Here is a 27,638-nt window from a genome sequence, read left to right on the forward strand (position 1 = left end):
ATCTGAAAACCACAAACCAAAAACACTATTTAATTAATTTGTAATATTCAAAGCAAATTCCACCACCCCTTCATTCATTCATGTCTCCATGCTTTATTTTGTTGAGAAATCACTTTGAAAAACACGCCACTGGCCATCTTGAGTAAGGGCAAATGTTTCATGTAGCAATAACTTCCTGGAATCCATCTGCCAATGCATACAGGAGGGTGTGCTTATCTGAGAAAATACCTCTTCCCCTCCTGAAGTCTCCTGGGTAGCATGCCATCATTTGCCTAGGCAAGAAACCAGGAAGTAACTAAAATGTAAAAAAATAAATAAAATGTAATATACCTTTATATCTATTTACTGATGATAGCAGCATGAGGATTTAAAATGATCAACGTTGATTCGGGCGCAAAGTTCCTTTTTAATGCAGCACACATTTACACATGAAGTACATGTTAAATTTCATGTGGGAGATCACAGCCCTATCTTGAGCATCAGTACAATTTAATGAAGCTCCATAGATTCTGCATATAGCTAGTTAACATCATGTAACTCAATTAACATAATGTAATTCAAATTTTTACTCTTCCTAAATAATGTGACAACATTATTTAGGAAGAGTAAAAATTTGAATTCAACTGCTTCATTGTTATCACCTTTTTATGTTTCCCCATTCTTTCAAATCTGGTTTGGAAGCAATGGCTTCTACGTATAAGATTGTATTGCCAGTATTTCTAGAAAAGCAGGAAAAAAAAAAAAAAAAACGTTTTTCCATACATGATTTCACAATTCATTTAGTGCCTCTCAACCTCTCCAATAGCGTGAGCTGCATGGCAGCCATCCTGAAGTCAGGAACACTGTTAAAATCTACATTTCATTTGCTAGCAAAATAGAGTGATTTTATTTCAGATAGAACACAAAGCTGTGATATAATACATTTTGTTCATTGAAAATAATTTACAAAACAGTCAATCATATGTTCCAGTTTAGTAACTGCAGATCAGTAAATGAAGCACTAGGGCCCATTGAATACTTCCAATCCTGGTGTTACCAGCAACAGGAACACTAAAATAGTGCAGAGAAAATACTCTCCTGGTTCTACTATGTCGAGACTTTGCTCGTCTGGCCAAAAAGGGAGAGACAAGGTGGAAACAGGTGAGTGTGTATCTGCCCTGTAAAGGGATCCTGTCACCATCACAGAAGGATCACAAGTGTTACCAGACCCTAAACCCGAATGTGACAATTTTATGTTTAGTAACAACAAATGAAAATAGATCACATAAGTTTAAAAGTGTCACCTATTTCCCCACATTTTTTAAATATATTCATATAATTTTCTTTGCACAGAACTAGAACCGACGTATTGCCTCCGAATAAGGAAAATTAGGCATTTTCTCAACCTGCAATAGCACATCAGTACCACATGGTGGCAGAATTCTCATAGGGAACTGCCTGCAAACAAAACGAGCTCCCTTTATTTACAGTAAAAGTACCCTAGGTCTTAACGTTTTTTTTTCTCTGTGTAATGTATCATAGACTGTTATAGAAATAAAGTGATCCGTTAAATTAAAAAAAAAAATCTTATTAGAAAACAAAATAATATTACTCACATTTTATAAATCTAAGGTACATTTTACATTTCCCAAGTGCATTATGGGATTAATATGGAATCATTCTTCTTAAAAAGAAGAGAAAAATTACATATACTTTTCAAATAAAAGGCAAGGTTTTCCAAGTACATGATTTTAAAGGTCCAGTACAAGGTAAAACTGTTAGGGCATGGCCACCTGAGAAAGTTACTTGCATGCCATTAGATTTGCTTGAAAACACCTAATCATCCATTAACAAGCTTGCCCTTTCGTGTCAGTTTGTGTATTGGCTGTATTGTTTCTCATCCTCATTGCACTATTAAAAGTTGCTGTAAATGCCAAAGTAAAAACAACAGATGAGGTAGCAGTGGTGAAATGGCTGAATTGCTGCTTGTTGTGTGTATAGAGTGCACAAGTCCTCTGGGTTGTGGCTCCACTGTACTGTATCCATTCTTAATTCCGATTTGTGGAGGCGGATCTGTAACGCTGAAAAATAAGATTAGAAAAATGTAAATTCAACTGGCCAATAAACAGTCAGGAAATGATAACGGAAACTATCATGGTTTGGGGTTGTGTGTATATAAAAAAAAAATCATAATTTCACAAATAACATATATAATATATGACAGGTTCTCTTTACATAGCCTATAACCATTGCAAGTTTGCTAAAAAAAATTCAGCTGGCTGACTTGTAGAAGTGATTTTTAGTCTATTTACAGAGCTCTACTGCCAGTGATGTAATTCATAAAGTGACGCTATACAATATTCTTATTCTGCAAAAGAATCCATATCTGTATTAATTGTACTGGGGACAGGCAGCTCCCGCAGTCCCATTATAAGTCACTGATCACAGCCTTTACAAGTATAAAATATATATATATATATATATATATATATATATATATATATATATATATATATATATTCCAGTATAAACCATTGTAGATGCTATAACTTTCACACAAACCAGTCAATATACACCCATTTGTTTTTTATTTTCCACCAAAGACATGTAGCAGAATGCATTTTGGCCTAAGTTTATAAAATATATATATATATTATTGGATATGTTTTCAGGGCTTGACAAATTTGCATGGAATCTAGGTGCCAGCTAAAAAAGTTAGGAGCCAGGAATGCGCCCCGTCCTGCCAAGCTAGCGTGCAGAAGCCAACGCATACCTGAGTAGCGCCCGCATATTAAAGCAGTGTTCAAACCACACATGTGAGGTATCGCCACAATCGTTAGAGCTAGAGCAATAATTTTAGCCCTAGACCTCCTCTGTAACTCAAAATATGCAACCAGTAGAATTTTTTAAACGTCCCCTATGGAGATTTTAAAGGGTAAAAGTTTGTCGCCATTCCACGAGCGGGCGCAATTTTGAAGCGTGACATGTTGGGTATCAATTTACTCGGCGTTACATTATCTTTCACAATATAAAAAAAATTGGGCTAACTTTACTGTTGTCTTATTTTTTAATTAAAAAAACTTGTATTTTTTCCCAAAAAAGTGCGCTTGTAAGACCACTGCGCAAATACGGTGTGACAGAAAGTATTGCAACGACTGACATTTTATTCTCTAGGGTGTTAGAATAAAAAATATATATAATGTTTGGGGGTTCTAAGTAAAGGGAAGGAGAGGGGCGGACAGTGAAAACAGGCCATTAGCATTGCTGGTTGTCTTGTCATACCAACGGCCACCACAAGAGGGCGCCCCATTCCAGAAGGAAGCATAGGACTGCAGAAGACCGCAAAGTGGGCCACAATTACTGGCCGGTGCGGCCCAACGTGATCGCGTGGGGGGGGGGGGGGGTGTGGGTGTGCACGGAGACAGGATACCTCAGCTGTGCCGCACCAGGTCGCTAATTCTAGTCGCAAATGCCACCTGGCGCCCGGGGTTTGTCAAACTCTGTGGGCCAGATTCAGATATGAGATACGACGGCGTATCTCCGGATACGCCGTCGTATCTCTGAGTGTGGGCCGTCGTATCTATGCGACTGATTCAGAGAATCAGTTACGCATAGATTTCCCTAAGATCCGACCGGTGTAAGTGTCTTACACCGTCGAATCTTAGGCTGCATATTTACGCTGGCCGCTAGGTGGCGCTTCCGTATATTTACGCAAGGAATATGCTAATTAGGTATATATGCCGATTCAGAAACGTACGTCCGGCCGGCGCATTTCTTTTACGTCGTTTACGTTAGGCTTTTTTTGGCGTATAGTTACCCCTGCTATATGAGGCGTAGCTAATGTTAAGTATGGACGTCGTTCCCGCGTCGAGTTTGAAAAATTTTACGTCGTTTGCGTAAGTCGTTCGCGAATAGGGCTGGACGTCATTTACGTTCACGTCGAAACCAATACGTCCTTGCGGCGTAATTTGGAGCAATGCACACTGGGATATTCCACTGACGGCGCATGCGCCGTTCGTAAAATACGTCAAATACGCAGGGTCACAGTTAATATACATAAAACACGCCAACATCATCTTCATTTGAATTAGGCGGGCTTACGCCGGATCAAATACGTTACGCCGCCGTAACTAAGGGCGCAAGTTCTTTCTGAATACGAAACTTGCGCCCAAATTTACGCCGCCGGCACATAGACCATTCTATCTGAATCTAGCCCTGTATGTTTTATAGCAGAAAGTAAAAACTGTTTTTTTTTTTTTTTTATTGGTCTTTTTTTCGTCTGTATAATTAAAAAAAAAAAAAAGTGGTGATCAGATACCACCAGGAAAGCTCTATTTGTGTGAAATTTTTTATTTATTTCAGGTAGTGCAGTGCTGAATAGCAAAAAATGACCTGGTCATGAAGGGTGTTAAACCTTCCAGAGCTCAAGTGGTTAAAGTTCTCTGTGAGTTCCCTTACCTTTTCTTTTCTCCCCCATTTCCATTAATAGGAACAAGCACACTATAAATCCCAAAGTCCATATTCCCTAGTCAATTTTGGGAGTGAGCAAGAAAGGGTGGCAACATTCTTACAGTGGGACCATAGAAAACAAACATACCGTAATCATCCTCTATCAGGAATTCAGATCACAGCAGCAAAAAAAAAAAAAGAATTTGGAGAATTGGAGGAGGACGAAAGTTATAGAAGGTACTTTTTAAGTTAAAAATACATACTTGAATACCATTTTTCTTTCAAACCAGAGTTTAGTGGTTAAACATTGAGAAATTTGCATATTTTGCAAAGATGTACTACATATGGGTTTTTATTTTGCCCTGACATTTAAAGTTTTTAGTCTTAAGTCATCATATATGTAGTTTAGTGGTTGACCAAATGATATATTATTATGTTTGACTATCCTAAATTTTACTGATTTCATCACAAATACCTGTATGTGGAAATGTGATGTTCCTTGAAGCGCTTTTTTAGTTCTTGCTGCAGTGTTTTGAAAAGCGGCAGATACTTTTTTGGTTCAATAAATGGACAGCTGCAATTGACACCCAGGTATTATGTCACAAAACACACACACATGGCTATACACACAGCCATAATAGATTTAGCTGCTTTTCTGTTGGGGCATTTCACACCTTAGTGCTGAAGGTTTTCTGTTTGCTTTACCTGTTTGTCTCCTTTAGACTTTGCTAATGTGTAGCAATGACACCTACAGTCTGGTTGCAGGGTCAGTAGTAAAAAAATAAATAATGGAGTGATATATATTTTTGATCAGTGATTGCATGAAAAAAATCCAACAGGCTAGTTGTATTAAAGTTGATCATTGGAACGACTTCAGTACAACCAGCCCTACCCATAGATTGATTGGACCTTGACCAGTCCCTGCTCAACCAGCAGAGATCCATTCTATCTATTCTGTTTCAAAGAGATCTTTGTTTTGAATACTATGGGGTTGATTTACTAAAGGAAAATTGTCTGTGCACTTCAAATGCAGTTGCTCTAGATCTGAGGGGAACATGCAAGGCAAATGTAAAAAAAACAGCAATTGTGCTTGCACATAATTGGATGATAGAAATCACAAATTTCAGAGCTTCCCCTCAGATCTTGCACAACTGCACTTGCACTACACTTCAAATGCACTTGCAAATGCACAGAATAATTGCCTTTAGTAAATCAACCCATATGGCTCTTGGCCTTCACTATATTATTACACATTGGGGTTGATTTATTAAAGGCAAAAATACTGCACAAGTGCAGTTGCTCTCGATCTTAGTAAAAGAGGGGAAGCTGATTTATATCATCCAATCATGTGCAAGCAAAAAATAGGATTTTTTGTACTCACCGTAAAATCCTTTTCTCTGAGTCCATGGACGGACTGATGATGATTTCAGAGACAAGAGATTTTTACCACCTGGACAGTATTTCCCCTGGAAAACCCGAGTGTGGAACTGGGCATACAGTACCGCCTCAAAGGAGGCTACCCACAGGCCCCGGACCAGCGAGTGTCCGGAGAGAAGACCGATTGCGTGATACCAATACCTTCACCGCAGACTGAAGAGTGTGCAATTTCTCCAGGGGAAGAAGGACCTTTGCCACCGAGGAGTCCAGATCAACCCTAGATACTCCAACGCTGAGTCGGAACCTAGCATGCCCAGGATTTGAACCCTGGGTCGCACACATGGAAGGCAGGCTTGCTGCCACTGAGCTACACCTTCTGGCCTAAACATTTAACACCCACCCGAATCTTCGGAGGGTCTGAATGGGAATAACACATCCACTAGGTCTGAGACAGAAGCTGCTCTCAGAAGAAAGTTGTCCAAGTAGCCAATGAGGCAAAGCCTCGCTGTCCAAACAAAGTTAAGTGCGAGCTCCTAGCTGGTGCTGACGCCAGATCAAAAGGGAGAGCCACAGGCTGACAGAGACCCTCTCTCATCATGAAGCACAGAAAAAACACTGCACAAAACGGGACATGCAGTCCCCCGAATGAAGCGCAGCTACCACCGAACAAATGGATTCCATGCAGAACTACCCGACGTTCACAAAGGTATTCAGGGCCTGAGGCCCATAGAAAACCCCAAACCTCTCGTCCTGCAGGAAAGGTAAAATTACACCGCAGTTTAGAAAGTCCCACACTGCCCAAGGCAGACCGACGGGCCGGGAGAGGAAGACACGAAGAAAGAACTTTGTTCTGTGTATAGGAGGAAACCCTATCTAGTACTCCGAAGAGACCACCTCGCAGACCCACTGGTCGGAGAGCAGGGAGGTTTCACCGAATTGTGAACCTGCAAGCCGCCCCTCCCACCTAGAGACAGGGAGGGAAGGCTACATACATTGGCAGGATTTAGGTGACGCCGTGATCGACTGGGCCTTTAACGGCCTGGGAGGGTTGCCCCTAAACAATACACACACTTTGAGCTAGATTCACGTAGCTCAGCGTATAGTTTGGCCGGCGTAGCGCATCTCATATGTGCTGCGCCGACGTAAAATAGGGCGCCCAGACCAATATTAACAAAGATCTGGCGCCGTACGTTGCGCCGGCGTAGGGTAAATAGGCAGGCGTAAGCCCGCCTAATTCAAATGTGGAAGGTAGTGGGCGTGTTGTATACAAAGTAGCCGTAACCCCATGTAAATGTTTTTACTAACGATCCGCGCATGCGCGCGCATGCTCAGGGTCACGTCGCATATACTCCCTAAGATACGTCGGCTCAATGCTTTCGACGTGAACGTAACCTACGCACATCCCCATTCACGTACCACTTACGTAAACAACGTAAAATTCGACGGCTGTTCCGACGTCCATACTTTATCATTGGCTGCGCTTCATATAGTAGGGGTAATGTTACGCCGGACATAAGCCTTACGTAAACGGCGTAGCGGGCGCAAGTACGTTCGTGAATCGGCGCATCTAAGTCATTTACATATTCTACGCGTAAATCTACGGAAGCGCTCCTAGCAGCCAGCGTAAATATGCACCCTAGATACGACGGCGTACTGACACTTACGTCGGTCGGAGGAAGCTAGAATTCAGGCTTATCTAGCTACCAGAATGGCACGCATAGATATGACGGCGCATCTTTCTACTTACGCGGTGTATCTATAGATACGCCGACGTAAGAGCTACATGAATCTAGCTCATAGTGTGCATGTATAATATGTAGGTGTATGCACACATGCCTTTGGAGGAAACCGGAGTACCCGGAGGAAACTCATGCAGACACAGGGAGCGACAATGCAAGCTCCAGGCAGATTGGCGTCAGTGGTCGGATTCGAACCAATGACTCTCTTGCTGCCAAGTAATGGAGTTAACCACTACACCACCGTGTGCATAAAACCATTCTGAAACAGGTTTGATTGAACCTAATTGTAATGGTTTCTTAAACCCTCTTAGGTATGTTATATGGAGGATGGTTTTGAAGTTGTCCTCTTGTTATCGGGTTATTCTTATTATCTATTAAAAGAGAGGGGGGATGATAGGGGTTATTCTGCCTCTTAGGGCACAGAGTGATCCCATTAGGGGTGTCGGGGGGTGGAGTTTACCCTAGGCATCTATCCTCCTTATAGATCTAAACAAACAATCTATTATATTTTTTTAAATTTCATGGGTCTGGATTGGATTATACGGATTATAGTATCTCTGGAGGTTGGGGAGGACAATTGGGTTGGATTTTGTTTTCTTCAATATATTTATTCTTTTTTGTTATTCACAATTTCTTTTACGTTTTAATGGTACTTTGTTTCAATGTGGAATGGAAGGGCAGGAAATGAACTAAATGTACCTTGTTGTTTTTGACTGTATGCCACAATGTAATAATTTTAATTGATGTTCATTACATTGTACTGATTTATTTTTTCTGAAAATAAACTTAAACTTGAATGAAAAAAAAACAAAAAAACATTCTGAAACAGAAGCCCTGGATAACAAGGGCGCAGCATTCAATGAAGCATCACAGACCTATATGAGGCTCTGGACCAGCTGGTCCGCTAGCCTAATAACTTCAGGAGAGAGTCGGTGCTCCTCCACTGTCTGGTGCAAAATGCCCACTCCGAGAGTGACTGAGACCCCAGAGTAGTGGCCACAATAGACCGCAAGTTAGACCCCAGCATGGTAAACATGGAACGGGTCAGTCAGTCAGTCAGATCAATACAAGCAGGGGTTCCCGCAATAGGGAGAGTGGTCACCTATACATGACACCCGGAGGGTCCACCACCGGAGAAGAAGCCCACCTTTTGAAAAGGCTCTCCTCAAAGGGGCACTGAACTGCCCGGCGGTGAGGGACTACAAAAGCCCTCAGCGGCTTTTCTCATTCCGCCTCTTAGAAATTATCAAAGAAGGGCAGAGAAGGAAAAAACCTACACAGAGCGGTCTGATTTGTGTGATCCAAAAAAGACAGAGCCCTCGGCGGAAACCCAGCTGCACTATCCAGCTTAAAGCGGAAGTAAACCCATCAATGTAACACTTAAAAAAACTGTTAACATTCCCGGCATGCCGGGAATGCTAACTGCACATTGGTTGTGCTCTCAACCAAACTGTCAAACCATCCAATGGCTGGTGTCATAACTGATCACATGTGCAGCTTCATGGCAGTTGAAGGTTGAACAAAGGCCAAGATGGCAGCTTCCTTGGCTGAAAAAGATAGGAGGGTTTACAACCGCTTTAAGAGAGTCCCTTGCAGCAGTGAGAAGCGCACCCATAAATGCCTTATCCTGCTTTTTTTTTTTACTACCCAGGTACCTGGTCCATGGCTCCATAACAGAGCATTCCCCATGGGATAACGGGGGAAGGGGGCACTCTTTTACCACCCGTCCGCAGTCCACCCCCACCCTGTCACAAATGTGTCCAGGACTAACAATAAAACCTCTGTAGGAATCCCAGGTGCTAACACCTGCTGCCACCACCAGCATGTTGGGGAAGGACATAGATACTGACTCCAAATATTAATAACATTTACATAGTGTGTATGTATAATATGCACACCTGTCCTTAAAAATAAACAGAAGCTCCTAGAGCCCTATTCAGGGCCTCTCACCCACTTGCTGTGCTGACCAGGGCTACCCAGGGGACTCTCAGCACACAGCGTGTGAGAGGAAAAGAACCGTGAGGTAACTGTGCGGCATTTGCAGGGACCTGTGTGCGCCGTATACAGCACTAGGGGGTCAATGGGAGTTTTCAATGTAATTGAAAAACCTCCCAAAAAAAATGGCACCAGCGCTGGCCAAATGGCGGCAAAATGCTGCGTTTAAACAGGAAAAGCCTCCTAGGGCTTTTTAACAGTGAAAAACCCCTCACAGGAAAGCCCCATACAAAAAAAGAAAAAACACAGGCCAGATAACACAGTCCCCACAGGAAGGCCTCCCCCTGACAGCGGCAATGTTAGCAAGGGAAAAGGAGCAGGTAGGGGAGGAGAAAAGGACCCCCGAACCCCAGGAATGCCCAGCCGTACCAACCCACCGAAGCGGGAGGGACTGTACTTACCTGTCCGAGCGAGGACTCGCTGACGCATTCCTGACAGAACTACAACCACAATGGAGGTAGCTGTCGGCCCGGTCCACTGTGAGTGAGACAACACCACAGCCCAAAGCTCACTGGCCACCCCAGGAATCATGGGGTATGGCGTGGCAGACCCAGCCTCTTTGCAAAGGTGTGCCCACGCTTGCTGGTCGGACTGAGTAGACTACAAGGATCTATATTATCCAGCCTGTCTCTCAGCCGACAGTTGAAAGAAGATTCTTCAAGAAAAAGTAAAATAAAATAAAATTTCTCCTTAGGGCGCTGGGCCCAAAGGGAGCCATATGTCCTTCTCCTTACTAGGCAGAACGAAACTGGGGCTGCATGTTGCAGTGAGGAGGGTTATGTCTGGAGGGACCCCCCCTGGGCGGGGCTGTTCAACTCTGTTAATGTAACATGTATTTCATTATCTAACATGTTTCTGCCTAGTCCTCTCCTGTAAACAGGGAACATAACCCACTTGTCAAGATTAAAGGAGCTCTGTCCGTCCATGGAAGATAAGAGAAATGCTGTTTTTGTTTTACTTTCCTTGCATGTGATTGAGTATTCTTTGCAATATGAAGCTTTAAGCTCTGGAACAACTGCACTTACAGTGCACAGTATATTTGTCTCTAGTAAATACACCTCATTGTTTTATTTTAGGGACAGATGGGGCTTTGGTTCAGTAGTAAATTTGTGTGAATTTCTTTTTTTTTTGTCAGGGTTTTTTTTTTTAAGAAATTGTGAAAAATATGGAAAAAATTCAATTCTTCTGTAATCTTTACTATCGCAAGATTTCCATAATTTGTGAATTCCAGTAATCAACCTCCTCAGAAATTACCGCCAGAATATTTTTTTTTCATATAAGTGTGATTTTCATTTAACATAGTGGAAATGGTAAGTATTTAAATAAAATTTCCATTTTACTTTACCAGAGCTTTATCTCCCTTCTCATGCTACACTGTGACGTATGCAGGGGGGGGGGGGGGATTTGATCACTTAAATTCCAAATATATAAATAATTTTTCACCATGTGAGAAATAAGTGTTGTAACGGCTACCCACTGGTAGTGAGGGGTATCGGCCGTTGGAGACGTCCTTTTCCCTGGCAAGCTGCGATACTTCCTCCCCGGTGTTGGCCTTGCACCCTTGGACCCAAAGGGATGCCACCCTTTGTAACTGCTTGGCCCATTCCATGTGGGAGTCCACAGCCATCTTCTTGGACTCCCGGAAGCGCCGGCGGTAGGCTTCTGGCGTTACGGCATATCGGGTTAGCAGCGCCTTTTTAACTTGCTGGTATTGTAAAATATCCTCTGGAGCGAGAGCCCGAAAGGCTTCATTGGCTTTGCCCGACAATTTCCCCGACAAAATAGTGACCCATTGGTCTGGTGGGACCTGGTGTAGTGAGCACTGCCTCTCAAAGTCCGCCAAATATCCATCGATTTCCTCCTCACTTTCTACAAAAGCTTTGAATGCAGTGAACGGTATTTTCTTTCCTGTAGCAGCAGGTGGGGGGGGTAGGAACTGCAGGTGTAATGGGCTGTCTCGCTCTTACCAGTTCCAGTTCTTGTCCCCTCTTTGTTTGTATTTCTTCCCTTGCCTCCCGGAACAGCTGGTTGATAAGTTCCACGGACGTTTCTGGATACAAGGATAATCTCCGCTGTACAATCCCAGTAATTACATCTTCTTTGCTGACCGGTGCAAGGGGCTCCGTTCCTTCCATGGATCCATCCATTTCGTCCAGCTCCAGCAGGTCAGCTATCAGCTCCCTCCGTGGTCTGTTGCTGGCGCTCCTACCACGAATCTCCAATAGATCTTTCAGTGTGGATCTTTTCAGCCTGGCGTACTGCGACTCCATTCAGCACTTGCTCTTTGGATAAAAGGACCATCCCACTGCTACCAACCAATGTAACGGCTACCCACTGGTAGTGAGGGGTATCGGCCGTTGGAGACGTCCTTTTTGCTGACAAGTTATGATATGCAGGTACCGCCGGTATATCCCATCGAACGCCCTTCCAAGAAACGAGACAGGCTACGTTTGCAGAGTCAAGTAGACTGACTTTATTTGGCATATTTCACCTGCTTATATCTGGTTACAACTGTTACAAGAACAATGACAGTTTCCGCCCTCCCCTTTTCCCAGTAGGGGGCTTCAACACAGACCCCCTGAAACAATGACATCTCCTTGAATTAATCACTTGGCCAGTTTCTAGCCGCTTCGGCACCTCACCCCACTTAACATTTCCTGGCCAGGCACATAGAATTCAATTAACCTTTAAAACAATTGTCACTCACACATAATCCCCATCAGCATACACCTCACAGGGTGTATGCTGATTTACCTGCACACAAAAGAGGGTTCATTAGGTATGCGAAGGGAACATTAGCATTCCAGCAATGAAAGAGACTTGTCCAATTAACCCTTTGAGCTCAGCATACAATGTGGTACATCCACTTGTGACAAGCCATGCAGTTCCTTGTAGTCCCCCTGCACGAAGATTATAACTGTCTCGGCAGCATGCCTGTGTCCGTTACAAGTGTGTTGTTGCCACATCCCTATTATATAGGAAAAAAGGAGACCCCCCTCCGATTATTGAAAAATCTCTCCGGTACCCCAGATTTTTCAATAATCAGAGAGTATTTACAATACTATTCTATGCTTGCTCTGTCTTTTTGTCATGTTTTATGTTTTTTTTTGTCTTTTGATTTGTTATTGGTTTATATTGATCATTACATGTTTGGATGATCAAATTTTATGTGTAGTAATAAATACTTTTTACGTTTTTGCCTTTAACCACTTAAGACCCGGACCAAAATGCAGCTAAAGGACCTGGCCAGGTTTTGCGATTCTGCACTGCGTCGCTTTAACAGGCAATTGAGAGGTCGTGCGATGTGGCTCCCAAACAAAATTGGCGTCCTTTTTTTCCCACAAATAGAGCTTTCTTTTGGTGGTATTTGATCACCTCTGCGGTTTTTATTTTTTGCACTATAAACAAAAATAGAGCGACAATTTTGAAAAAAATGCAATATTTTTTACTTTTTGCTATAATAAATATCCCCCCAAAATATATAAAAAACATTTTTTTCCTCAGTTTAGGCCGATACGTATTCTTCTACCTATTTTTGGTAAAAAAAATCGCAAGAAGCGTTTATTGTTTGGTTTGCGCAAAATTTATAGCGTTTACAAAATAGGGGATAGTTTTATTACATTTTTATAATTTTTTTTTTTTTTTACTACTAATGGCGGCGATCAGCGATTTATTTTGTGACTGCGAGATTATGGCGGACACTTCGGACAATTTTGACACATTTTTGGGACCATTGTCATTTTCACAGCAAAAAATGCATTGTTTTCTGTGAAAATGACAATTGCAGTTATGGAGTTAACAACAGGGGGTGCTGATGGGGTTATGTGTGACCTGAAGTGTGTTTACAACTGTAGGGGGGTGTGGCTGTAGGTGTAACATCATCGATTGTGTCCCCCTATAAAAGGGATCACATGTGCCCAGCTGTGCCATTCTGCCGACGTATATGTGCAGGAGGCGGTCCTTAAGTGGTTAAAGTCCCAACCAGGGGGGGAGGTCTCCTTTTTCCTCTCACTTAAAATCCAAATGACATTGCGTTCATTTATGTAAATATTTGATGAAGTAAATACAAATGTCATTCAGATCATTCAACTTCATTGTTATGATCTAGGGACTATAAAAAAGTGTGTGTGTGTGTGTGTGTATATATACAGGACAGTTTCCACTCAGAACAGGCCTCGCCTTGGTTGACCAAAGATGTTGAGTACACGTGCTCAGCGTCATATCCAGAGGTTGTTTTTGGGAAATGGACGTATGAGTGCTGCCAGGATTGCTGCAGAGGTTGAAGCGGTGGGGGTCAGCTTGTCAGTGCTTAGACCATACTCCACACGCTGCATCAAACTTGGTCTGCATGGCTGTCTTTCTAAAAGGAAGTCTCTTCTAAAGATGATGCACAAGAAAGCCCGCAAATAGTTTGCTGAAGGCAAGCAGACTAAGGACATGGATTACTGGAACCATGTCTTGTGGTCTGATGAGACCAAGATAAACTTATTGGATTCAGATGGTGTCAAGCAAGTGTGGCGGCAACCAGGTGAGGAGTACAAAGACAAGTGTGTCTTACCTACAGTCAACCATGGTGGTGGGAGTGTCATTTTCTGGGTCTACGTGAGTGCTCCTGGCACTGGGGAGCTACAGTATATTGAGAGAACCATGAATGCCAACATGTACTGTGACATACTGAAGCAGAGCATGATCCACTCTCTTCAGAGACTGGGCTGGAGGGCAGTATTCCAACATGATAATGACCCCAAACACCTCTAAGATGACCACTGCCTTTCTAAGAAACAGAGGGTAAAGGTGATGGACTGGCCAAGCATGTCTCTAGACATAAACTCTATTTAGCATCTGTGGGTATCCTCAAACGGAAGGTGGAAGAGCGCAAGATCTCTAACATCCACCAGCTCCCTGATTTCATCATGGAGGAGTGGAAGAGGACTGCAGTGGCAACCTGTGAAGCTCTGGTGAATTCCGTGCCCAAGAGGGCTGAGGCAGTGCTGGAAAATAATGGTGGCCACACAAAATATTGACACTTTGGACCTAATTTGGACATTTTCACTTAGGGGTGTACTCAGTTGTGTTGCCAGCAGTTTAGACATTAATGGCTATATGTGGAGTTATTTTGAGGGGACAGCATTTTTTTTTCCTTCATATCTTTATTGAAACATTTTTCCATGAAGGGGGCAACAAATTTACACTGTTATACAAGCTGTACACTCACTACTTTACATTGTAGCAAAGTGTAATTTTGTCAGTGTGTCTTTGGCCATTTTTCTGAAAATATGAATAACACAAAAACTTTTCTTTCACTTATGGATAGTATTTGGTTGAATCCATTTATTATCAATCAACTGTGTTTACTCTTTTTGAACCAGAATAGCAAAAGAAACTACTCAAATGACCCTGATCAAAGGTTTACCCCAGTTCTTAATACCATGTATTGCCCCCTTTAACATCAATGACAGCTTGAAGTCATTTGTGGTATTTGTGGATGAGGCTCTTTATCTTCTCAGATGGTAAAGCTGCCCATTCCTCTTGGCAAAAAGCCTCCAGTTCCTGTAAATTCTTGGGCTGTCTTGCATGTTTAAGATCTCCCCAGAGTGGCTCAATGATATTGAGGTCAGGAGACTGAGATGGCCACTCCAGAACCTTCACTTTATTCTGCTGTAGCCAATGACGGGTCGATTTGGCCTTGTATTTTGGATTATTGTCATGTTGGAATGTACAAGTACGTCCCATGCACAGCTTCCTGGCTGATGAATGCAAATGTTCCTCCAGTATTTTTGATAACATACTGCATTCATCTTGCCAACAATTTTGACCAAATTTCCTGTGCCGTTGTAGATCACACATCCCCAAAACATCAGCGATCCACCTCCGTACCTTTCATCATAGGCCTTGTTGACTCCTCTCCAAATGTAGCGTTTATGGTTGTGGCCAAAAGCTCAAGTTTTAAAATGTCGCTGGGGACGAATATATTTTATATATTTTCTATTGGGGAATATTTTCTAGATTAAATCCCTGACATTTTAAAGTGACATATGTAAGAGATTGTAAGACCAGTACATGTTGATACAGGTTGCTGCTGGTCTTGTGTGATGTTCATCAGATTGAAGCAATATATTGCATATTGTTGAATTCTCTACTGTATATTGTTGAATTCTGCCATTGTATAGCCTGCAGCAAGGAATAATTTAAATAGAGATCTCAGGGTACACGACATGTGAGTTATTCATTGAGCTGCATTTGTCTCGAGCTAGCCAGTTTATTTTGTTTTAATAAATAATTATAATTTAAAAAAAGTTATCAAAACCCATCTAAAGCAAAAACTAAAAATTAGATACAGTGCCTTGAAAAATTATTCATACCCCTTGAAATGTTCCACATTTTGTTATCTTACTACCAACAACGTAAATGTATTTTATTGGGATGTAATAGACCAAACCAAAGTGGCACATGATTGTGAAGTGGAAGGAAAATGATAAATGGTCTTTCAATTTTTTTTACAAATAAATATCTGAAAAGTGTGGTGTGCATTTATATTCAGCCCCCCTGATTCAATACCTTGTAGAACCACCTTTCAATTACAGCTGCAAGTCTTTTTGGGGCTGTCTCTGCCAGCTGTGCACATCTAGAGTGACATTTTTGCCCATTCTTTTTTGTAAAATTAGATGGAGAGCGTCTGTGAACAGCAATTTTCAAGTCTTGCCACAGATTCTCAATTGGATTTAGGTCTGGACTTTGACTGGGCCATTCTAACACATGAATATGCTTTGATGTAAACCATTCTATTGTAGCTCTGGCTGTATGTTTAGGGTTGTTGTCTTGCTGGAAGGTGAACCTCTGCCCCGGTCTCAAGTCTTTTGCAGACTTGAACAGGTTTTCTTCTAAGATTGCTCTGCATTTGGCTCCATCCATCTTCCCATCAACTCTGACCAGCTTCCCTATTCCTGCTGAAGAAAAGCATCCCCACAACATGATGCTGCCACCACCATGTTTCACGGTGGCAATAGTGTGTTCAGGCCAGGGTGATGTGGTTAGGTGGATGGCCATGTCTTGGTAGGTTTACAGTTGTGCCATACTCTTTCCATTTTCAGATGATGGATTGAACAGTGCGCTGTGAGATGTTCAAAGCATGGAACATTTTTTTATAACCTAACCCTGCTTTAAACTTCTCCACAACTTTATCTTTGACCTATCTGGTGGGTTCCCTTGGCCTGCATGTTGCTGGTTGTTTACTAAAGTTCTCTAAAAAAAACTCTGAGGGTGCCACAGAACAGCTTTATTTATACTAAAATTCAATTACACACAGGTGAAGGCAATTGGTTCCTACTAGATTTTCATTAGGGATATCAGAGTAAAGGGGGCTGAATACAAATGCACGTCTCACTTTTCAGATATTTATTTGTAAAAAAGTTGAAAAACATTCATCTTCCACTTCACAATTATGTGCCACTTTGTGTTGGCCTATCACATAAAATCCCTCCCAAAAATACATTTACATTTTTGGTTGTAACATGACATAATGTAATGGGGTATGAATACTTTTTCAAGGCACTGTATATTGCAGCTTTCCAGTCCTTTTTTCAGGATTTTCCTTTATTTTCACCTGGTAATCCTACCAGTAACACACTCCCTGTCTGAGGGTGACAACACCCTCTCACTGTACCCTAATATATGGAGCGGCAAAGGTGTCAACCTAGACTGCTCTCCCGATTTGGCCTATAAACGTGTCCCCCTGTTCATCTTCATTACATAGGGGATGGGGCATTTGTAGGTTACAGAAGATGGTCTTGGAAGAAAAATAACCTTGTGTGAGATCGCACACAAAGTGACACCACATTTCTGGCAGGATAAATATGTATTTTTTGTGCTTTAAGAAAAATATACATAGCTGAAAAAAAATAAAAAATACTAATACCACATCTTGGGGACTGGTAAGCTGAAAAATATTATATATGTTATTCTGTTTTAAATCTGAATTTCAGACACAAAGCAAACTTTAAATACATATGTGGGAACTGTATTCTTCCATAGGATCGGTATTTCTGTCCATCCAGCCCTGAGATTTACGTACCCTTGTCACACAGCACAACCTGCCTAAAAACCTGACATTTCTTAACACAGCTAGGTCAACTCACTGCCTCTAGCTTGTAATTGGACAGTTAATAAGCAGCAAGAAACGGACATCTCTATCTTTTCTCCTCCTGTCAGCACAAGTGAATGTAGGAAACTGGATTGGCACCTAGTACTGTACCTCCTGTCTCAGTCTGTTTTGCTGTACAGCAGCGGTCCCAAATCTTTTTGGCACCAGGGACCAGTTTCACTGCAGCCAATTTTCCCAGGGACCGGGAGGCGTTGGCTGGTGGAGGGATCAGGGGATGGGATATTCACGGAGTTGGTCCTCAACCACTCTTTACAGCACATTTACATTAATGCAACGGATCAACTCTGTAAAGGGGGCTGCACTGTAATAGGGGGGCTTTGATGTAAAGTGGGACTGCACTGCAAAGGGGGTGCTGTAATGTAAAGAGGGAACTGTGATGCAAAGGGGACTGCTTTGTAAACTAGGGGGACTAATATAAAAGGAGGCTGCACTGTAAAGGGGGGGGCACTGTGATATAAAGGGAACTGCACTGTTATAATTACAGGGCCCCTCTACTGTGCAGTCCCCTTTATATTACAAAGCCCCTAGTAATCACAGCCTCCTCCATCACAGTGCCCCTGCGGTCTGCCCCCCCCTTCCTCGCTAACATCACACTTCCCAATTCTAATCTCTGCCTCCCCTGCACAGGACTCCTACCTTTGGCAGGACAGTGGCTGTGATCAGTCTATGTGTCATCTCCTGGCTCCCCGCCCTCCCGACTATGTCATCCTATCAGCAGGGCAGGGGGTGGGGGGAGCTCTCCGTTCTGATCTGCTGCTCCTCCCGTCCCCTGCCCTGCTAATAGAATGACATCATCGGCCGGGCGAGCAGAGGAGCCAAGAGGACACACAGGCATAGCCGCACAGCAAGCCTGTGACAACCCTGTGTGGACCGGGGTCACCGCTCATCTCCTGCTGTGTGGCCTTGTCATCAACAGGCTGCGGACAGGCACTGGTCTGTGGCCCGGGGGTTGGGGACCCCTGCTGTACTGGAAATTACAAGAGGCTAAAAAACAGTCAAATTCTGGTATTTAAAGTGGAGTTCCACCCATAAATATAACATTACATCAGTAGTTTTAAAAAAATGTCATTAATCCTTTAAAAAAAAAAAAATTTTTTTTAGATGCCTTCAAAGTGTTGTTGCTAGGCAGAATAGTTAATCTTCCCTCTTCCTGCACCTAGGTGCTTAAGCTTCCTAAGCTACACCGCACAGACTCCTGGGAATGTAGTGGGTGTAACTTTCCAGGAGTCTGTGCACTCCCTAGTCTCGAAGAATCATGTGACTTAGGTTTCAGATCAGGTTTCAGCACCTGTACTGTCCATTACACTGCTTGTGCAGCACTGAGCATGTGCGAGATCTGCAAGGCTGAAATCCAGGAAGTAATACAGTCTGGCTTCATGATGCCCACACTTGAGATGGCCCCAGTCAATTTCTATTTTATAAAGTGTCTAAATGCTGTAACAACCTAACAAAACGGACCTTAGTTTACAGACTAACTTTACTAGAATACATTAAGCTTGTGTATTACAGGGGTATTTATATATAAAAAGTTAAATTGTGTCCGGAACTCCGCTTTAAGCTAGATGCATTTAACAAACAATAATCATTTTTTTAAATGCATAACTGCGTTCATTGGTGTTTTTTAAATGTCCCACTTTACATGGGTTTATACAGCCGCTTGCACCAATACCATTACATATCTCCATTAGCAAAACCAGATAGTAGACTCATACCTACTAGCAGCCAAACAAAATGATATGCTAAGTAATTTAGGCCCCTGGTGCTGTATGAAAGTAAAGGCAAAATATTTAATCTCCCTCATTTTTATTTATCATGCACTTCTAATCTTGTATAAGTAATATTGTTATACCTTTTATCCTTCACCAACCCACCTTTCTTGAATGCGAACCCAGAGATCGCTGAAGTGGCGCTTATTTTCTTTCCGATGCTTTTTTTTTTTGTATTTTCTTTTAGTTTTATCCATTGGATGTGCATTGTCAGACATTGTCAGATCAGGTAACCGCTCCTTGTCTCTTTGTCTCTTTATTGGCTGCTTTAATTTGGAGCTTCTTGTAGAAGATGGAAGTCCTGATGATATTGGTGCAGGTGATAACTTTGAGGAGGATGGCCCCTTTTTACTTTTACCACTGCAAAAATACATTTTAAAATGTAACACTAAAAAAACAACAACAAACAGTCTTGTTGCCTATGGTTAATAAAGGATGAGATCTTATTGGTCACTATGGGTAACAACATTGTTACCACGTTCTTTTCTCTACTTTTCTTGCAAATATCCTCAACATTGTATGTTAAAGTATGTTGATGGCACTTCAAACTATTGAGGTCAGGTGTTTTCATAGAAGGTGTATGCTATAGAATACAAAGAGGAAACACCTTTGAGATGAACTGGAATGTTGATCACAAGTCAGGTCTTGTGTCCATCATCACTACTTGACCTCACAAATGCTCCTTTGGCTAAATGGGCACAAATTCCCACCAACACATTTTTATAATCTTGTGGCAAGCCTTCCCACAGAAAGGCTCTGAAAAAGTTCTGATTTAGTATAGTTAGTAAGACTAGCCCACAGATGATCTCAAGCTGTGAAATACCAAGATTTGCACATTGCTAGTGCATGTCAAGTTATATCCCATAAAACGATGGGTTTTTCATTTCAGTCATTTTCAATTGCAACAAACTGTGCTTTTAAAAACTGCAAGGTCACAGAGGGGTTCCTGCTTAATTGACCAAAATTCAAGCTATGGGTGGCCCCAAGGGCACCACATAGCTGGATTAACTTCAATCTAAAAATTGAAGGAACCAGGTAGAAAATTCCCAGCTAAACAGTGATTGCTTCCAATCAGATGCAGTCACTGTTCAAGCATTCTGAAAGCCACAGGCACTCCGGCTGGTCAGAATATACCAGCCAGATAGGGATATTCTTCCATCCATGCTGTTTAGTGGGGATGGGAAAATGTATTGTTTCTCGCTTTTAACCAATGGGTTGAGGCTGAGTAAAATATATCTTGATGTGTATGGCTAGCTTTGGACAGTGGTCATTAAATCATGTTCTATTTTTCCTCACGTTCTGCCCTTGTGACAGTGGCCATTGCAAGTAATAAAGAGAGTAAACCTCCCCAGTGAAGATGCTTCAAGGGGCTGCCTAACACGCTAGAATAGACCAAAAATGAGACCTGTTGTTTTTTTTCTGGTGCAGCACACTGTAGCGTACAGTAGTGTGTTAACATATGTTGTAGTGTGCTGCAACACAATGAATTGTACTACAGCACATTAACACATGTAACGTTCACAACCACAGTGCAGTGGTGTAGATGGCTATTAACCCCTTTGCACCAGTGCCTCCTGGCCCTTTAAGAGATTTCAGAAGCTGGGAGGTGGGGTTTATGATCATGTGATCACCCTAATTGGCTGTTGCAGCGATCGTATGATCAGAAAGCTCCCGATTGCTTTCCGTTAGCCACCAGTACCTTTGCCCGGAGCGCGCAGGGCTCTCAGCACAGCTGTGTCTGCTTATTGTTATGCAGGTATGCGACCGATTGGTACGGAGGCCCACTCGCCAGGAGGCTGTATATTTGGGTACTGTCGGCACTTAGGGGTTAAACAAATACACTTTGATCATAGGAAATGATAGAAGATTAACTAAACCCAAAAATACATATTTTGTATACTGAAGCTAACCAATCTTTAGATGTGGTGGGCCGTGTACAGACGACCAAACATGTACGATGAAAGCGGTCCGCCGGACCGTTTTCACCGTACATGTCTGGCCGGGGATTTCTGTACGATGGCTGTACTAACCATCGTACAGAAATCCACGCGTAAACAATACGCGGGGCGTGGCCGCGCCGTCGCCGCGACGATGACGCGGTGACGTGGGCGGGCCTGCCAGTTAAATGCTTCCACGCATGCGTCGAAGTCATTCGACGCATGCGAGGGATGGCGGGCGCTCGGACATGTACGGTAGGTCTGTACAGACGACCGAACATGTCCGAGCGGGCAGGATTCCAGCGGACTGTTTTAAAACAAGTCCAGGAATATTTGCCCGCTGGGAAAAGGCCCGGCGGGCAAATGTTTGTTGGAATCCTGCACGCTCGGGCCTACACACGACCGAACATGTCTGCTGAAACTGGCCCGTGGACCAGTTTCAGCAGACATGTTTGGTCGTGTGTACGGGGCCGTGGTTGCATCAGTTTCCTTATTTTAGTCTCAGGCTTTTCTTCCTTTTATTGCTTTGTGTTTACTTTGTGTTTACTAGGCTACTAAATGACAGATTCTTATTTGGTCAATGGCACCACTGCCTCTGTTTTTACTTTCTAGCAGTGCCAGTGAGCTGTAATTTGCTATGGTAGTAGCAACGAGACAGCATAGTTGTGGTAGCTCATTGGACATTGCTCATAAGAATTAAATGGGATCCACATCCGTGGACAACATGATTGATGTTGGATTTTTGTTAGGGAAAATTGTTTGTTTATTATTTTTTAAAGAATAGTGTGGGTGTTTTTATATACTATGTAAAAAATGTTTAACATGAGTAACATGAAGTAAATTGTACATCTTATTCATTCACCTGAGGATGGGGGCAGACCCCCACATCCCTTTTGGGAGACAGGATATGGGGATGAATGCTTTGTCCCCATCTACATACGGTAAGGACAAGGTGCCTTGCAAGGGGGAGAGGCTTGGCTTCCCCCCTGCAATGTACCCTTTCCGATGTTAAGGACATTAAGCTCATATGGTTTAGCAGTAGTGACGGGTGCATGCCACCCCCTCTTCCTTTCCAGTTTCAACGCCACCCCCACCCCACCTTGCAAGGTTCCCTCCCTATGTTGAGCATTGTAGATCTATATCAATCACAATGAGCACTGGACAATAGGCCTGACACCACAACAATGCTTGCCCCCCCCCCACAACGTCCATCACAAATAATAACTCCCCAGCACTGCTGGAATGTAAAAAACAGCACCAGGGTACCTGGGTGATATCATTGACCCAATATGGTCATGGCCATATTGGGTAAATTATGTTATCCAGGATTCCTTCTGGCTTCTTTACATTTTAAACAGAAACCGGCAATAATCTGTCATTTAGAAGTGGTATTCATACTGTCTCTAAACAACAGGCTTCTGGATGCATCAGCTTGAGAATTGGGTGGGCAAACTGGCCAAGTATAGACAATTTGTCTGCCCACTTGTCTGCATAATAACTTGGATCCTACCTTGTGATTGACCGCCCGGCAGGAGTGTGATGTACATCATAGCCATATCTTCTTAGCACCTCAATGACGGTGTTGTTTCCTATAAAATGCCCTATTCAAAAATTTAGAGGGTTTTTTGATTTTTTGTTTGTAAAAACATAAAACATTTGCTGTTACAACTTACATATATTTAACAATAACACGAAAGAATGGACATTGCTGCTGTCAAACAATAATGAAAGAATAATTCCATCAAATAAGTTTTGGGCAAAAATTTACACTGCTCTTCAACCCCTATAATAAATGAGTAATTTTTTTTGTTCTGAGGCCCCATATACACGAGAGGATTTATCTGCGGATACGGTCCACCGGACCGTTTCCGCGGATAAATCCTCTCGAGGATTTTGATCCGATGGAGTGTATTCACCATCGGATCGAAATCCGCGCCTAAATCCCATCGCGATGACGTGTCGCGCCGTCGCCGCGATGATGACGCGGCGACGCTGTCATATAAGGAATTCCATGCATGCGTCGAATCATTACGACGCATGCGGGGGATTGATTCGGACGGATTGATCCGGTGAGTCTGTACAGACCAGCGGATCAATCCGTTGGGATGGATTCAAGTGGATAGATTTGAAAGCATGTCTTCAAATTTTTATCCGCTGGAAATCCATCCCAGGGGATAAAAATCCGCGGAAAAAAACAGATCCGCTGGATCGTACACACCAGGGGATCTATCCGCTGGAGCCGGTCCGCGGATCAATTCCAGCGGATGGATCCTCTCGTGTGTATGGGGCCTGAGTTGTAAATAAAATACAAATTTGCAAATGATAGCAATCAGAAACCAGCTGCTATTTGTCTAGTCCATATACTGATTTGGTTGTGTTGGATGACATTGCTATTCCCTTTTCCAGATTTTACAGACATGATTAATTTTATTTTTAAACTGTTTAGTATCCTGGTATATTTAAAAGAAAAAAAAAGTATGATTGTAGAGTCCATTCCCTGGAGTTCATTGATGGACACAGGAATCGGAGACATTTCGGTTATACTGCCACCTACAGGGGGATCTCGACACTGGCAAATAAAAAACAGTTACTAGCCTGGTATAACCCATCCCATTACAAGTATGCATCAATTTTGTAACAAGCAGTGCCAAGTGTAAGACCATAAACACAAAAGCGTGGGACCTGTGTCCCTCAAAGAAGGCCAGGAAAAGGATTTTATGGTAAATACAAAAATCTTATTTTCTTTCTTGTTCCTTGGGTAACACAGGATTCAGAGACATTTGGGACATTCAAAGGCAGACCAAACGAGGGTTGGGCAACATAGCAAACAAAATACCAACATGCCAACTTTAAAACAACAGAATAAAACTCTAAACTACCTGCAACTCTGAAGGGACTTCTGCTGCCTGAATGACATAGTAAAATGTAGAGAACGAATGAACAGAAGACCAGATAGCAGCCTGGCAAATCTGGGAAATCTGCCTGATGCTGAAAGCCTCAGAAGCACTCACAGATCTATAACAGTGTGCTTTGATAGGGTGGAACCTAATCTTCAAGACCATAGGTTTAAATAATACTCTATTTGGAATGACAAAATGAGGTTTAGTTTTCCTAATAGAAGTAGTGGCTACAAGGTGGACACTTAAAGTATGACCTACATCCAGACAATGAAGGGAAATCTCCTTCTAATGTACTGCAGCCAGAGGAATGGAAGCAGAATGTTCTGGCTGAGGGGAATCCACCTTGCAATGGAAAGAGGCTCTAGGCCTTAACACCAACTTGTCTCTACGTAAAACACGTAAAAAATTCTGTACAAGACAAGGCCACCAGTTCAGCCACGCACATCACAGAGCTGACAGGGAAAGTAAAGGTAGAAATGGAAATATCCTGTGACAGTATGAGATGCTGTCACTGTGAAGTTGGTCCTTTGGGGGACACAGGGTGCGCACATTGGCTCAGTGCAGAACTGCAGAGCATAGATGTGGACTAGAGAAAACTGCTTTTGTAGCTTTCTCCAGGTTTTGGTATTCCTGCATGGGGCTCTGTAGTTTGGAGATTACATAGTGTTTTCGGTGGGATGGTATCTCCAACTCTGTGTCCAGGTTTGTGGAGGACCAGCAGGGTGTTTTCTCAAGTGAGCACAGCCCTTATAATGAAGGTATAGGAATGTCTCTTGGCTTGCAGCTGGAGACCGCTCCATCCAAGGGAGATAGGAGGTCTCAAGGTGTCAGAGGCTGCAGGTGGCAGTGAGAGCACGCGTGTGTCTGCAAGAGACAGGTAACGGCCTAAGGACTAAAGCCAGAGTGAAGCTGTTGGCTTCGAAGAACCTACGGTCTAAGGATCAGCATAAAGAGCAGACTGCTATATACACTCTACATCAGCACTTTTTTTAATGTGACCCTGCCGAATCAGCGTTTGAAACTGACCACTTCTTAATAAATTAGATACTCGGTTGCAAAACCTTTGGAAGGTTTATCAGGTCTTGGAGTAGCTGGTGCATTGGGAAAGTCTTAAAGCCTCCAAGGGATCCCAGAGTAGTAAGAGCACTAATAGAAGCTATAAGCATCTAAATGAAGAAATCATAAACAGGAAGGCAACGAGCTTCGTATCAATAAGAGCCAAAATAGTAAAATAGTGTCACTATGGTAGTTGCCTGCGACACCTGAGGGGCAATATCATTTGGCAAGGATTTTTTGAGACTTAACAGATCAGAGCCAATACAGCAGAAGGCTCAAACGTTGCTAAAGTTACAGTTAGATAGAATAATAATAATGGATAATTATTAATAATTAATACCCTTATAATCTCTGTGGTTATGATCTGCAATCAAAATTGCAAATTGACCCATAAAACCCTGCATAACTGCAATGAATGTGCCTTTTAGAGCTGCATAATGAGAATTCCCTTAACCAGCATGTTGTAAAGTCTTGACTGAATTAAAATATCTTGAGACAAATGGTTAAAAAAAATGGGTTAAACCTTTCTCAGCAGAAAAAAGGCGTCCATCCTAGAACACTAGCAAAAACTGTTGCATTCTGGGAATGGGCGGGGGGTATAACAGGCTTGTAATGTATTTTTTTTGTTTGCCAATGTATAAGTCCTCCTGTAGGTGGCAGTATAACCCTAAATGTACAGTATGGTAGCTGCGCTGTGAGGGATGGAATGGGAAGGGGAAGTGAAAAGGAAATGAGGAGTAAAGGGATCTTGGGTGAACTAAACAGTGAAAGAAAAAAAGAGGGTATCTGATGATACTACAATGAACAATACAGATGAAAGTGAACAAACACCTATAATCCTGTAAAGATTTAACAGTGAAAATACATAGTAAAATAGCTACTACATATACAAACACCAAAACTAGCATAAAATAAGTGAAAAAAAAGTGCAAAACTATCAAAAATCACACATGTGATAAAGTCCTGTCCATGAATAAGGATCAGATCTAGCAGTCCAGTAATTCCTCCACAGAACAGTGTCTAGATGAAACACCTCCACCCAAGATGCAACGTGCAAAAATGAAATCTTTAGTGATGACACCTCTGAGTGTGCTTAGCAGCTCACCTCACGGCTGTTTGTCCAAACAGCTAACAGAGTTCACTTTCATCTGTATTGTTCATTGTAGTATAATCAGATACCCACTTTTTTTCTTTCACTGTTTAGTTCACCCACGATCCCTTTACTCCTCATCCCCTTTCACTTCCCCTTCCCGTTCCCTCCCCCACAGCGCAGCTACCATACTTTACATTATTATCACTTTTTCTGTAAGGATCAGATCCACAGGTGCTGCTGCAGTCCCCCCCCCCGTCCATCAGACAGCGCCGGAGTTCTCCATTTCTATAACCCTAAGGCCTCATGCACATTGGACGTTTTTACAACAGCTGTTTTTGGCAGTAGACATTTTTTTCTACTGTCAATAAACTTTCCATCATGTTATCCTATGTGTCCATGCACACATAGGCTGTTATCAGCAGTTTTGGGCAGTGGTGTTTTTGAGCAGTAAAAAACAAAACAAAACTAGTGGGTTCTGAAAGACGTTTTTCAGCTGTAAAAACGCTCCAACGCTGATAAAACGTCAATAAACGCTGATAAACCCTCAAAGACGTCACTCACCGGCATTTAACGTTTTTGATCCATTGAAAAAGAAAAAAATATGTTTTTTTCTTCAACCAAAAAACGCTAACGCTAATAAACGCTAAAAAAACGCTATTGAAAAAACTTTGAAAAAATCTTAAAAACTCACTGCAAAGCTACTGGCGTTTGTATAACGTTATTTTAACGTCCAGTGTGCATGAGGCCTTAATGTTTTGTGTCCTCCAATGAACGGGAAAGAAATTACCTTTTTACTAAACTTTTGTAAAGCTTACATAATTGCTACATTTTGTAATGTAATGCTATTATAATTAACTTTACAATTCAGTCATCAGGCAAGTAAAATTTACTGAAATTGGAAAAAGATGTTAAAGTTACTGCTTTTTAACCACTTAAGGACCACCCACTGTATATATACGTCCTCTTTTTAAACATGGATATCTCAGTAACGGCAGCAGCTGCTGCCACAACTGAGATATCCATGTTTTCAGCTGGCGGCCGTGTAAACGATAACGGCGGTCTCCGCGGTGGATTCGCCGCGAGATCGCCGTTATCGGTGGCGGGAGAGGGGCCCCCCCCCTCCCGCCGCTTTTCCGCGCCCTCCGCCGCTTACCGGAGCCGTCGGTAGCGGCGGAGGAGATCCGAT

At 42.5% G+C, this 27,638-nt stretch overlaps 1 protein-coding gene across 1 annotated transcript in view; it reads right to left on the minus strand.

The window, feature by feature from the left end:
• Positions 1 to 862: 862 nt before the first annotated feature.
• The window catches only part of TRABD2A (TraB domain containing 2A), a 141,272-nt gene continuing 114,496 nt past the window's right edge, over positions 863 to 27,638 (minus strand). The window contains exons 5-7 of the mRNA XM_040362331.1: positions 22,914 to 23,004; positions 19,572 to 19,826; positions 863 to 2,060 (exon numbers count right to left, since the gene is read on the minus strand). Coding sequence (XP_040218265.1) covers positions 1,883 to 2,060; positions 19,572 to 19,826; positions 22,914 to 23,004 — 524 coding nt within the window. The 3' untranslated portion in view covers positions 863 to 1,882. The remainder of the gene's footprint in view (positions 2,061 to 19,571; positions 19,827 to 22,913; positions 23,005 to 27,638) is intronic.

The sequence above is a fragment of the Rana temporaria genome, chromosome 1 (assembly GCF_905171775.1).
Source record: "Rana temporaria chromosome 1, aRanTem1.1, whole genome shotgun sequence".
Classification (NCBI taxonomy): domain Eukaryota; kingdom Metazoa; phylum Chordata; class Amphibia; order Anura; family Ranidae; genus Rana; species Rana temporaria.